The sequence below is a fragment of the Eschrichtius robustus genome, chromosome 9, assembly GCF_028021215.1.
Source record: "Eschrichtius robustus isolate mEscRob2 chromosome 9, mEscRob2.pri, whole genome shotgun sequence".
NCBI lineage: Eukaryota > Metazoa > Chordata > Mammalia > Artiodactyla > Eschrichtiidae > Eschrichtius > Eschrichtius robustus.
Genome location: NC_090832.1, coordinates 50,964,256 through 50,979,404, shown reverse-complemented (window position 1 = coordinate 50,979,404; position 15,149 = coordinate 50,964,256). Strand labels below are relative to the sequence as shown.

General features: G+C 37.2%; 1 protein-coding gene across 1 annotated transcript; it reads right to left on the bottom strand.

Annotated features, from left to right (window-relative positions):
• Positions 1-1,226: 1,226 nt before the first annotated feature.
• CD164 (CD164 molecule) lies at positions 1,227-14,946 on the bottom strand. Its single transcript, XM_068551314.1, has 6 exons — positions 14,659-14,946; positions 11,639-11,722; positions 10,154-10,225; positions 8,653-8,688; positions 4,617-4,673; positions 1,227-2,963 (listed from the first exon to the last, which is right to left on the bottom strand). The coding sequence occupies exons 1-6, from the start codon at positions 14,840-14,842 to the stop codon at positions 2,797-2,799; spliced, it is 600 nt and encodes a 199-aa protein (XP_068407415.1). The 5' UTR covers positions 14,843-14,946; the 3' UTR covers positions 1,227-2,796.
• Between the last annotated feature and the right edge of the window lie 203 nt (positions 14,947-15,149).

The window sequence follows — 15,149 nt, the reverse complement described above, 5'->3', positions numbered from 1 at the left end:
TTGCCCCAAACATGGGCCTAAAGAACCAGATTTCACATACCAGCATGTGGCTTGGTCCTAGATATTTATACCAAAGACTCTGAACAGAAACCCAATTTTACTTTATATGCAATCTGAATAAGGCAGAAAGTCACAAACAAGCTTTCAGATATCTAACAACAGATGGTATTCTCATAAATACTTGCTTAACTAGCACATAAGTAGATGATTTCTAATGATTTGAGGAAGATCAACTTGCATGTCAATCCCACAGGCATACCAAGTCCTCCCTCCAACTATCATTTCTAAGGCTCTGTTCTCCACTGATGAATACGTCCCTTAGTTACTATCTGCTAGTCTTCAGGAGCGATGAAAAACTGAGGAGACAAGCCATCCCCCAACAGACTAAGGTAAACTCACTAGCATCAAACTTCATAATCAAAATATAAAAACATACTTTAGTAAATAAAAAAGAGCAGATTAATCCAACAAACATGTAGATTTATTTTAAATCAGTTTGGTACATGATACAGATTGGTTTTGCAGTTTTTAATGAACTGAAATAGAAATTTCTAAATACAGCAGTGTTTGTGCAACAAATATCTGTAAGGTAAAATAAGGGATTTTAATAGAACTACAATCTGAATGAACAAATCAGATGAAAAATCTGAAAAGGTTTCTATATACCTTCTGGATTAAAAAGAACCCAAAAATTATTAATGGCCCAAGATACTAAACTGCTAAAGGAAGAGGGGAAAAGCCTGTGAGTTCTGTTGTAAGAGCTCTTTTTGTAAAATCTAATTCCATATTATGATTCTGTTAGAGCAGTATTCAAAATTACAGAAGATGAGAGGCTTCATCAGCTATATTTTCACAAAAATAGCTATAGTGTTAACATTAATGTGTGGCAAGGTATTCCTATCTAGGTAAATGACAATTATACCATTGTAGCTAATTTTTACCACTTTGGGAGAATGGAAATTCTGTATATTTTCAACTGAATCTTGTATCTTAAAGCACTCACTAAAAACTAATAGCCATGGCACCATAATAAAATTTTTTGTGAGGTACCTAAAATATTACTACTGAGGGAAACAAAAATGTGAGGTAAGCCTACCTTTCCCCAAAAACCTTTGAAGCCAGAGATTTTAAACAATTAAGGCACTTGAAAACATTAGGTATATGTACCAATGTGCAAGTAAAACAAACTTTAGCTGTACCAGCAAGTAAAGAAGAAACAGTAAATCTTCATTTTAAGAACCTTTAATTATCTAAATGTAAGGAATTTTGGCTTATGAAATGGACCAAAGCAACTTGTCATTTCTTACTATAAAATATTGAAAACCAAGTGCTAAACACAGCCACTATAGGCTAAAGAAACTAAAACAAAAAACCTTAATGACCTAGAAAAGCAAAAGCTCATTTTAAACTGACTTAAGCCTCTGAACTAATCCAATGTGTCAAAGGCAGGGAAGAAGTATCCCTCTAAACCTGAAAAAACGAGTGCTTCATAAGGAAGCTAAAGAAATAAAAGTATGCATGCTTATTATACTACAGCAATTGAAACTGAGAAGAAGACAGGATGGAAAAGGAGAAAGAAAAAGTACAACCTGTTTATCCAGGGCAATCATCTTTAAAAATCTACAGTAATCTGATCAACCAAAATTTTTTCTGAAATTACACTGCTCACATTTGCTGTCTCAAAACTTAAAATGATTGTCTCATTTAAAGAGTTAATAAATGATTCTAAAACAACTTCTTTCTTTCTTGCCTTACAGAGGTTACTTTTCCAGAAAGCTTTGTGGAAATCCTTTTAAGGTACAACAGTTTTAGGATAATTTTTTGAAGTACAAAGGAAAATATAATTAAATCAACTTTATCTCTATACTTTTTAACAGCCATAAGCAAAATGCTGGGAGATTCAATAGATGAAGGCTTTTGACTTTGTATAACATCCTTTAAGTTACTCAGGCTTGAAATAAAGTAGGTACGTTTTCAATTAAATACTAACAGTATGGTATCTAAAAGCAGGTTTACTACTGCTCACATCAACAGTTACATCCTCAGACCAACCTTTCCCTTCATTAATGTGAAAGAACAAATCACCAACATTTTAAGTTACAGTCTACCTTTCAGTCTTTTAAGGCACTGTTCTTTATTTTCTCAATGATATAAGGTGCTTTACAAGTATGAACAATAACCTGCTACACTTTGTTTTGTATCCTTTCCATTCATTTCTTTAAATCTGGAATGTAATTCCCTGTGTGGCATCTTTTTTCTAATGTAGAAAAAATAACTTATCAAGCACAAAATTTTACTCTAAGGATACTAAATTTATAAATTTATTCCACTTTTGCAATGACAGCCCAAAATCCACCTGACTGATGCTCATTTGGCACATTCTTCTCAATTCTGGTCACTAAACTACATCCTGAGTTAGGATGAAAAAATGCAGCTTTCAGGCTTTAAAATGACTACATGTAAATTGCCAAAAGAGTCATGAGGTTGTCTGAGCAGGACAATGTTTTCCATCACTTACAGAGTTACATTTGGCATGTCAAGAAGAGAGAACATAATCCCACAGCAGCAGCCATTTAAAATAAAAGAAGACAGCCACAAGGATTCATGCAGAATATTTTAAATATTCCCGTTGAGCAAATAGATTTAACTGATTTTTCTTCAAGGGCGATGCTCCTATATGCATCCTTTGAAAAATTAAAGATCCTAGAATAGCGTCTTCCATGTGGGACATCTTGAAAGATAATATTTTGGTTTCAGTGAGTTACACACCAGTCCTTGTTAATTTAGCGGGTCTGTTTACAGAGTGTGGTAGTTTCGTTCTTTAGATTTGCAGAATTTATAGAGAAAGAAAATTACAGCCTGCACACCCAAGACAAGGACAATTCCTCCAATGAAACTGGCTGCATCAAACGTAGACTTCCGCGCAGGTTGTGAAGTCGGAGTTAAAGTGGTATTAGTTGTACCTGTTAAATGAAATGAAAGAAATAACACTTAATAAGTCTCATGATCCTCTATGATAATTTCAAGACTCACCTGAGCTTCTTTTTTGCCATGTGTTAAATTCTATAAAGTATTTCCTCTTGTGTCAAGTCTTTACAGCTTCCTAATTGAGGAAGACAACCATTTATCAATCCCGTTCTTCATTCTATCCAGCAACATCAAATGGTCAATGCTGCTATATAATTTCAAATATGAAAATGACAAAAATGACTCTCCTGGCACATTATGCCCTGGGAACATGTCAAGCACTTTTAAAACTTGGTTTCTTCAGACTACATATTTTAGTTAATTGCTAAAGTAAATATTAATATTTGTGTTTAAAATTTATACAACTTTTGCATTTTACTAAATATATAAGGTAAATAAAAATTTGATTACTTTTTCAAATTACAAAAATAATCTTAATAATCTACAATTATAATCTTATAAATCTGCAATTTGTAATTCTAACAAGCAGAACTCATCATTAAAGGCATTTAAATTTTACTCTGCAAATTTTATAATGAAAAAGTATTACCAAAGGAAATAAAGCACAAAAATTTAAATTCCTTTTCAGGCAGTAAAATGTTTCAACAAGAAACAAAACAAAAATTCCTTTTCAGAGACTAAAATGTTTCAAGTGGAACACCATCCACTTTAACAAAAAGCAATGTTTCTTTTTTTTTAAATTTTTGGCTGTGCCACACGGCACACAGGATCTCAGTTCCCTGACCAGGGATCCAACCCACGCCCCCTGCAGTGGAAGCGTGGACTCTTAACCACTGGACCACCAGGGAAGTCCCAGCAATTTCATATTTAAAATAAATTTTATTTTCTTAACTGGAATAGCAAATATATACTGGTTCCTGTGGCTGTATAAGTTGGCCAGCTTTAAAATTAATTACAACTGTTCGTATTTCTTCTTGTGAAGATAGAGTGGCTTCGCTGCAATTTAGAGAAAGGTAGCACAAGAATGAAACCAAAAGGATCAAAAAAACCATAAAATATTCATGAGAATCAAAACAGTATTATAAATATGGCTGGAGGGAAGGGTTCCTAACCTGTGTACCTACAGTGCCCTGTGGCATAACCTAAATATGATTTAGTTAATAACATCAAATCATTAATTAATAAAAAGTTAATTTCACACACACTATCAAAGGTTATAAAGGAAAATAAGAAATGGTAAGAAATATGAATGAGGTGCACATTTGGTAGTGATCTTGGCTTTTTAGACCCTTCACAGCAAAAAGGATGGCTATATTACCTTCACTCAAACTGTCATGGTCTAATACAGCACACAACCAATCCCTAACAGTAATCAGTATTTAATTTTTAAGCTATAAGAAATTAGATTTCACCTACAGGTTGTACTAAAAGGGTTTTGGAAAACCATTACCATTTAATTCTAACATGTCACGCCAAATGTGGTTACACTTTAAAAATCCAGAAGAGGACTCTCAGCAAACATATCATTATTGCTTTGACAGCCTACTATCTTGGTCCTCCAAATACAAGAGATGAATTTCAGTTCATAACTATTCATGAATAAAATTGGACAGTGATAGCAGAAATAGTAAAAGGCAACACTGCACACACATCCTACCTCACTGTTAGTTTAAAAAAACCTCAATTACCTGATGTAGTAGCTCTGGTGGAAGCTGTAGAAGGGGAAGGCAGAGTTGTGGTTTTAGCTGGAATGTAAACAAAATGTATTAAAAACTTAAATTTCTCAATTATCTAGCATCTTTTAGAAACACTACTACCACTTCAACACGCTTTCAAATTTTTTAGAGAATAAAGGCCGAATCTCAGTTAATGGTTCACTAACATATCTATGCATCCAAAATATTAGCTTTGAAGTGTATTTTAAAACATTAAGCAATCATAAAATTCTATCTATGTTAACATCTATGTACATATCTAAGTATAAAAATTTATGTATACACCTGGATAAAGTTGCAAAAAGACATACAGAAGGGCAAGAATTAGTATTTAGGTGAGGGAACTACAAGTTCTTCCCCAATAATCTTGCTTCCAAGACAAAAACTATTAATAAGTCATGGTAAGAAACAAATACAATTCAGTCTATGTAAGTATCAAGATTTGCTTATCTTCTTCATTTCAAGGGCTTGGAAAACTTTTCTTAATGAGGCAGACAGTAAATATTTTAGACTTTGTGCACTGTGTGATGCACCAGCAGTCAAAGACAACAAGCAAATGAATGGACATGGCTGTGTTCCAAAAAATTTTATTTAAAAGAACAGGTGCCCTGGGGCCATAATTCCCCATCTAAATGATGTTAAGAGCCCAAGGGTAAGCTCTCATCTACCATACTGCATGAGTGTCTCTAAAGAAATGCACTCATGGGAAGAATCAGTTTGAATGTAAAAACATTTTAGGAACTAAAGCACTATATTGAGACTTCTGATAGTATCGATACTACTAATAGATATTAGTAAACGCTATGATATTTTCACACGCATTTATTTGTACCCCTTTCTCTCTTAACTGTAAGCACCGTGGTCCAGCTTTTGGTTGGACAGTTAGGTCATCTTTCATTTCTGCATGCTATGAACATCTTACAGGGCAATATTTGATCTCATCTCTGATAGGACTGATTCTTATACAGAATTCCTAGATTAGAGGGTATGGTTATTTTAAGACTCACAATCCCTTCAAAGTTTTTGTTGCTTATATATTTTGTGAAACAAAAAATACACTTCATAAATTAAACATATATCAAATTCTTTTCAATCTTAAAATACTAATTTTGTCTGATAACATTAGGGGAAAAAATTTGCAAATTTGCTATTTGTTTCTCACTACCTACCCTCTGAACATGGTAAAATATACATATATATATATATTTTTTTAATTTTGAAATCTGCACTGGTTTAAATCTCTGAAGCATTAGAAGCCCACTACAAAATCAATGAAGGCAGAGCTATGAGGTTTAATTTTCGGGTATTTGTAGAAGTTGCCCTCACTTTTTAAAAAATAATTCATTTTTTGAAATAGGCAAAACATTTACATATTTTTACTTTTGACCAAAGTATTACACTGGTAAAATTTTCAAAATCAGGCACTACTTAGGGAATACCTTGTTGACCTACCCTATGTTCCTTTCATTTAAAAAAATAATTCATAGGTTATAAAAGCTGCTACTGGTGATAGAAAATTTAGAAAATACAGTAGAAGCATTTAAGTGATTCTATCACTCTGAGAAACATGTTACTTCCTGCTGGCCATTTTTCTAGACATATATACAACAAAAAAATAAAACTGTACTGGAACTACTTAACACAGTTTGTTTTCTACTTAATATATATTTTCCACTGTATTTCTAATATAATTTAGTCATTCTACTGTAAGATATTGTTACCTATAAATATTTTTATTTATGTTTATATACTTATATTATTTGTACTGGTGGAAGACTATATAATTAACCCCATTGAAAGCCTATCTACATAAATCAGATTCTCCTTGCATTGTTTCTTTAACAGTTCCTTTATTTCTCACTTGCTCTCTTCAGCAGCTGACACGGAAAGAGACCATTATAAACGCTGCTCTTCAACCACCAATTACCACTCAATTGATGCATTTTCTGCAAGCAAGCCATGACCTCCTTCCACTTCACAGAACCAAAGAGAGAGAAAACAAAAGACACTCAAGGAGATCACAGGAGAACCCAGTGTGAAGCAAGTAGAACTACATCAAGATTCATAAGGAAGAAATGAAAAGCAACCCACAATAGTTTTGGGGAAACTATTTCCTCCTCTCCCCCTCTCTGTTCATATCCTACCTTCTGGAAATTCATATTCTTTCACTATCTCTGCTTTCATCAACTTTTAACAACATCCTCCTTGTCAATGACTTCTGGTTTTATGAGCACACCACTGTTTGCTCTCCAAAATACGTCCTGTAGAATTTGCAGATTTCCATGGAGTGACTACTCCCATTGTAGCCATTACTTCAAGCTGCCAACATAGCATCACCGAGGGTACAGGTGGGATGAGCTGTGCCAGCAGAAGCCGGTACAAGCTAGCTCAACACTGCCAAAGTCTTTCAAAATGAGTTCTTAGCTTTGTTTCACCATTTGACCACTTTTTCCTCTAAAAAACTACACTTAAAACACATACACACACAAACACAGGTTTTCTTAGGCACACGTCTCTGGGCTTACTTCTCTGCCCATCCCTACTCAGTTTCCTATCCAGTCCTCTTCCCACCTCTTAGACATTGCTGTTCCCAAGAGCTTGGTCCTCAAGCCCTGTTCTCTCTCAAAGCTGCTCCAGTGGACTCTACCACTGCCTACACTGGTTAACTTATCTGTGCTGTGTAGCAAAGAGTTCTCCCATCACCTCAATCATCAAGTGCTTTCCTTTCTACTTCCTAAGCCAATTTGCATACATCTGCAACTCCTCCGCTATTAGTTCTCTAGAATTACTACAACAGCATATCTCATTTGTGTTCACTCTTGCCTCTTTCCAATCACCTCTCTACGCAGTTAAAGTAAGTTATTTTATTAAAATGCAAATCTCATCATGCTTCAAACCCACCAGCAAAGTATACAATGGCGCTTCCCAATCTGGCTCTCGACCTGTTGACTGTCCAGCTTAACTTGTTCTTGCCTTGTAGTGGACACTCCAAATGCCAATTCCCTGACTTTATTATACTCTTTTACCTGTCCTTCACATGAGCTAACCAGCCTGCTCCACTTGGGAAGTTCCCCTCAGATTTTACCAGTGTAATTTCAAGACTCAGTCAACATCTCCAGGAAGCTGTCACCACATATTACTCAACACACACACCTTCCTACAAATCCCCCAACACACTGTGCTTCCTGACCTTTCATAGTTCCTACCATAGACAAAATACTATCTTACTTGTGTTCCTATATCCCTATCTTCTAGCCTAGTACTTGTCCTGGAGAAGAGGTTTTTAAATTATTTACTCTTACTATCAAATTGGTAAAGATTTATACAAGGAGATATTATTTAATGCTGTTGAAGATGTGGTAAAAAACTTTCCAGTTGTTGACAGGAATCAAAAGCATGGGAAGCAATCAGTATTAAGAGTCTTAAGATAATCATATCCTCTGACACAGAATGCTATTTGAATCAATCCTACCAGAGATGACAGCAAATACTTTCCTATAAGATATTCACTGCATGAAGAATGAAAGATGACCTAACTATCCAACCAAGAGTAGATGAGTAAAGTGCATACAACAATGTGTGCAGTAAGAGGGAGAACAATTCAAACCTGCATGGGCATATCATCCAATTTCCTAATAAGTATATTTATTTAGATACACACAGAGAAAAGTCTGGAAGAACTGAAAACCTTTTGGTGTACCTATGGATGATGAGAATTAATTTCCTTTAGGCGTCTGTATTTCCTTAGAGTTCCACAAAATGCACAAAAAGCTGTTTGCAGACTCAACGTACAAAGCTATGGCCAATCTGCTCAAATTCAATGAACGTGAAACACTACAGTTATGCTTCACTGTCACAAATAGTACACATTAATGTAATTATTGTAGTCCAAGACTATGTCTACTCATTTTTAAAATCATACTAATGATTTTTAGATATTTAATTACTAAAGTTATTCATCAAAAAAAGCTTCAAAAGAGGGGGAAAAGAGTCAATTATCTTGTATTACCTGTAGAATTGGTTGGCAATGCTGTGGCAGTGGGCACTATTTAAAAAACAAACAAACATGTAAGTCAAAGCTGTCTAAAATATCACAATCTGTAACACTATTTCCCAACCTGCAGTCATCTGAGTACCACTTTTACAATGTTTTCATTTAAGTGCCACATATGGAGTAGATAGTTGCTCTGTCCCAATACCGGCCTTCCCTTCTTTAGAAATAGCACCAATTTTTAGTGACACCCTCCCATGCAAAGACATTTCTTAGCCTCCCCTGCAGCTAGGTAGCCATGTGCAACTGCTAGGAAGTATCTGTAAGGTAGAGGTCTCTCACTTTCCCTTCCTCTTCCTGTTGGCAGGAAAACCATTTTGATGGCTGGAACATAAGCATTCACCTTGGAGAATAAGGTCAAAGCCATTTCTGAGGAACGACACAGTAAAAACCTAGAAGGAGCCTGGGTCTCTAATGATTGTAGAGATGCCTCTCTAGCCCTCTAGCTGCACTGAAACCCAGATTTACTTTACACGAGAGCCAAATTAATCTATCAATTAAACCATTTTAATTTGGGGTTTTATGTCCTTGATAGCCAAAACTAATTCTAACTGATACATCAAATGAGTAGAATTACTTATTCAGTTTTTCTTCAATGTATTATAAAATTCTATACTTAATCTTACTTCTAAGCAATATCATTATAAAATCACAGGTACACACACATTAAAATAAATATTAAAACTGTTTGTTCATTTACCACCTAAACCATATTAGGGACTCTACATTGGGTATAACTGATCTCATACTAACGAAAGTTTCAGTTACAAAGTTCAAGTTGGGAATGGGGAGAGGGGAGAGGAATGGGGAAACCCCTACCAAAATTAAATAGTTACAGGTAGTCTTTCAAGGTTACTGACACACTCTAGAAAAATCTTTTATTCTATTTATTATCTACACACCAAATCAGGAGTTTGACTTTCCAATTAATTTATAATCTTGTTAGAAAAATCAGTTTTCATCTAGGAATTTTTTTAAACTATTTCCTGGGCAAGGAGTAAAGGTTAAATAATGAAGTTCCCCAAACCAAAGTACAGAAAATGGAGGAATACAGAGAGGATTCATTTAACCATAGCACAAACTATGCTCCAGACTGTGATAATCACCAGTACCATAATCAAGAAAGTGCCAGAACAAGGTTGTCCAGGCCTGTAAAATGCAAATAAAGAGAGGGTGTAAAATACAGTGAGTATCTGGAAGAGTTAAAAAAAAAAAACGTAGAGGAGGAGATATCTGTACCTACAGCACTCCACAGTATGTACCAGCAAATGACTAAATCAAGCTTCAGAACACTGTCCTTTCAGCAATCAATATGAATATACTATTCAGATCCAAGTTTGTAACGAGATTAGAATTATGGAAATGCTTTAAACCAAATATTGAAATAAGGCTTCCTGAGGCAATGATCTTCCGTACCTCTTTGTGGACACTCTTCCCAGACGCCAATGTGAATACTTACCAGTACAGAATTCCGTGCTGTTCACCACCTTGCAATCACTAACTGTTGAATTATCTGAACAGTAGCTTTTACCTGTTATTGGAAGGGGACGGGAAGAGCATCAATTATTCACATTATCTCTGACTTCGTTACTATGCTCCAGAGTTGCTTCCAAAAATCGAACTCAGGTATAAACTCTCTAGAAGTCCACAGATAAACCAAATACTTTATTATCTTTTTCCCATTGTTTTAGACATATTACACAGGATCTCTCCAAACATCCTTTTAAAATCCACATGAACATACTGAACAGTTAAGTCAGAAACACGTATATCTCAGAATTGTGGTACTATACCAGGAAGGTTGCTAGAATCCACAAGAGGGCTGAGTCAGTAGGGAGAAGTCCTTAGAAACTAATAAAGGCTTAGTAAACACAGGAGGTGCCCCACAGCAGCAGTGGGATCTCTGTTCCAGATCTCTGCTTTAGTCTTCTACACTTTCTAAAACCACTTTCCTGGATGGGAAGACTTGTAACATCAGCAAGGGAAAGCCTTCCCCAACATATCCTACAGTAAGGCAGGCATTCAATCTCCAAAACTTGCCAACTCTGCCATACAAGAGGGGAGGCGCACACTCTTAAATTCCATTTTATCAGCTAAAGAAAAGTGACCCTTACACAACAAAGAAGTTAATTTAATTCAAACTTAAGCTAATACCTTAATTTTAAAAGAGGCTTTTAAACTTTGTTACATAGTGACAATTTCCAGAACTCTTAAATTTTTCAATGAAGAATAAAAAAGCTTAACATGTAGCTTTGGCTTTTTCTTTATATAAAAAAAAAACCTGAGAGATTGTTTTACTGATAAGAAAAAAATGCAACCATCTTACCTTAAGAAAACAGAATAATTTATGCTGTAATCCAGTGGTTCTAACAAAAACCTTACTGGCATTTCAAACTATCTCCATCTAGCTCTTTATCCCTCAATCAAAGATAACTTTAAAACTTAACAATAGCACAAAAAAAGTCACTTTTTCCCACCTCATTCTCCCATATCTAAGTATCCAACAATGCTTCATAAGGTCTCTTTATAGTTCATCTAGTAGGACATCTACAGAAGATAAATGCCTCAAACATTTTTCTGGGGAACAGTTTTCAGGGGAAAATCCCACAGCTTTCTTTCACAGCTAATTTCAGCGTACTAGTATACTTAACCTAACCACAAAGGTCTAAAATTTCTCTTCCGTTTAAAGCTATTGAGCCTTAATTATCAAGTCTAAGAAATTAAAGGGGGGAGCATGGGAGACAACAAAAGATTTTAGGGAGAGTATTAAGCAATTGGTTAAAGTTTAAAGGAAAAGTATTTGATTTGCAAAATAAATAGTGCACACCATCCCAAATGTTTTACATAACTTTCAAGTGTTCAAGAATACCTTGCAGTATTTTTTAAATGTTAGAACAAAACAATATTGAACTCTCAAAATTAAAGCAATCCCGAAGTTTCTTACCTTTACATTCTATCCAAAAGCAGGTAGTGTTAGCAGCATTAGCGTCAAAACAGGAAACACAGTTGTTGCGGCTTTCACAGATTTCTGGGGGTAAGAGTGGGGGTTAAAATATATAAAATCAATTAATTGGTATCTCATTTTGAGTTTGTACTAGTTACCTTTTATAAACAGCAGCAAGTATTACATACAGTACCAGACTTACTAATGCAGGAAAATGGCAAAACTTTATAACCCATCCACAGATGAACGGATAAATATGCTATACACGTACAACGGAATACTATTCAGCCATTAAAAAAAAAGAAATCCTGTTATACACTACAACATGGATGAACCTGGAGGACATTATGCTAAGTGAAAATAGCCAGTCACAGAAGAACAAATACTGCATGATTCCACTTATATAAAGTATCTAAAATGGTCAAAGTCTGAAGCAGAAAGTAAAATGGTGGTTGCCAGGAGCTGGGAGAGGGGAAATGGAGGCTTGCTGTTCAATGAGTATAAAGCTTCAAGCAAGATGAAAAATTCCGGAGATCTTCTGTGCTTATAGTTAATACTGTACAGTACACTTAAAATCTATTAAGAGGGTAGATCTAACGTGTTTTTTTAAAACCACACACAGAAAAAAAAATTATAAAGTGGCTTACTAAAAAATTCCTATCATTATAAAAAACTTATGAAGCCAGAGGTCAACTCAAGAGAAAGGGGGGAAAAAAGCACAAGCTAGTGGGAACGCTCAATATTTCTTGGTACCTATCTAAACAACCCCTTTTTGCACAGCAACTATTTCAGACACTCAAGAGTTTCTTGAGGCATCCTTAAAAAAGAAAAATACTGGAAAAATACTGGAAAAAAGGCTGTTTAAAAAAGAAAAATACTGAAAAATAGGCTGTTTAAAAAGAAAAATACTGGAAAAAGGCCAACAACACTATACACAGGGAAATCACTGCCCCAAAACATCAGATGCAAACTGGAATTTTTTAATAGTAATAAAGATTTATTACAGGTTGAACCCAAGCTCTGATGATGCCTATGCTGAAAAATCTGAGATCGGTAATTCATAAATGGTCCACTTTTTCCGGGGTTTTCCATGACGGGAGGGTAAGAGACAACACATCTGGAGGGGGCTACAGTCACATAATTTAACAAGTTAGCAAGGTCTTTGTCAATAATTTAAGCCAAATGGCTCTGAGACAGGACATCAAAGGCAGCTAACTACAATTCAAAGTCTGGACAAACAAATGGACTATAGAAATAGGCTCTATACATTTTCCTAGAAGCTAGATGCCTCCAAAAAACATTCTCATTTGCTTTCCCCGTGCCTAAAAAAATAGTTCTGCACAAAAACATTGCATTTCAATATTTATCAGAGATTGGGACATATACTGTACACTCTGGGGAGTGGCAGGGAGTCACAAAGTAGAAATAAGTTCTTCAGAGGTTTGTATACACATGAAAAATGCTAGTTGTTTAAAATCTTTTGTGCTTGATGATGAATATTTGGGTAGCACAGTGTATGTTACTTACAACGAACTAAACTTGCTGCCTTTCAGACTGCAGTTTATCCAACCACCACTTAACATAAAACACAAATCATCTCCTTTGCACTCATTTCAATTACACAAATGCAATTAACATATTTCCAAGCCTCTCTTTAAACTCACACACACCCCACCCCACTCCCCCCCAAAAAAAAAATTCTAGGAGGAAACTACCAAATAAGCGGAAAACGAAACAAATTCTGCTCTATCATCTTAGCAATAGTGCGGTTAGAATCTCCAGTACTGTACTGCAATTTCCTTTCTTCAGTAAAAGATGTTTGAATTTTGCCATTACATCTTTCTAAATCTAACAAATAACATTAAGTTTCCTATATATGTAATTAAACTCCTACAAAATACAAAAACTAGAGAAGATATTGTAAAACAACGTGATCGGCCTGAAAAAGAAAAAAAAAAAGGTAAAAATTCTTACACTTCAGCAAGTCTTCGGTCTATATGCCAGTTACTCCTTACCCAATATTAACTAGGATAACCAATCACACTAGACTGCGAGTTCTAAATATCTAAGGAAGTTCTTCACCTTATCTAAAATTTATCTTCCCTCCTCTCGCGCAGTGTTGTCACGGCATTAACAATTTCTGCTGTAAGATTCAGTGTATGCCTCAACCAGTCTCCAAATCGACTGCAGAGCTTAACAAAAGGTCCTGATCGAGTTTTAGAAAAACGATCAAACCTGGGTTCCAATCTCAGCCTCACAATCTACTAAACATACGGTTCTGGCGGAGTTACTTTATCTCCATCCACCTCCTAGGTTTCACCACTTATCTTCTAGTTTAGCCTAAAATACTAACAGATATATGCGAAGCACCGGGTACACGAATGGGTACTTTTTCTCCTTTGCACACAGCACGGAGTGCAAAACTTTAATTAAATGCTCAAGCCTCAAATACATCCCATACCTACCCGCCAAACCGATGTAATTAAATCTCAAGCGACTTATTTTTTCAGACCTAGCGCTGAGACACCAGCGAGCATTAGCCTGCAGCGTCTTTCCTTCTTTCGCCAACTTCGGGAGAAGCCTCCCTTCGAAGAAGATCTGGGTGGACAAACGACTAACCCCAGAGAGAGGGAGTTCGGTCTCATCGCCAACTTTGGAGGCGGTAGCCTCGCCCCATAATCAACCTCACTGCCGCCACCACGGAAGAAAGCCACGTCCCCTTTTCGGAGCCTGAATTGAGGCTGGAAATCACGAGGCACTTTTAAACAACACCTCCGGGCAGGACACTGTTGGGTCGTAAACAGCCCAACGGCCCTAAGGCTCAGCCGCCCCTTCCCCCCGGGGCGATCCCCAACCGCGACCACCTCGGCCCGTCCCCGGCCGGACTCGGACGGGCCGCCATGTTGCCGGACCGCGGCCCGCCCCGGCCCCGCGCGCACCACCCGCAGGGAGAGCGGCTCGGCCGGGCGGGCGGGCTGGCGCGCGGGCGAGAGCAGAAAGCCCGTTGGGCCGGAGCCCACCTGGTGCTGGAGTGGTGACCGTCGGGAGCGTCGGCGGCGGCACCGGGGTTGTCGTAGTGGTGCTCGGTAGAACCGAGGGTGTAGTCTCCTTCAGGGCCAGGGTGGTGCTCTGAGCCGCGGTCATCACGCAGAGCGTGGCCAGGCAGCCAGCGGCCAAAAGCAGCGGGCGGAAGAGCCCCGACATCGCGTCCTCCGCGCTGGCCTTGGAGAAAAAGCTAGGACACCCAACACTGCGCCCGTCCCTCCGTCCCCTGCGGCGCCGCCTCTCAGACTCCGCTCCCCCCGCGGGAGCGCTCCGGTGTCACGTGAGCGCGGCGTGCGGAGGCGGGGCGCCGGCGATACCAACTGGAATTCTACGGCAGGGGGAACAGAGGAATCGAGAGGAAACTGAAGGAGGATTTTCCCCCAAGCGACTGTACTGGCCAAGCGAAGAAACTGCCTAGACACAGGAACCTCTTTTATTTGCCCTCAGGTTGCCATACAGGGCACGG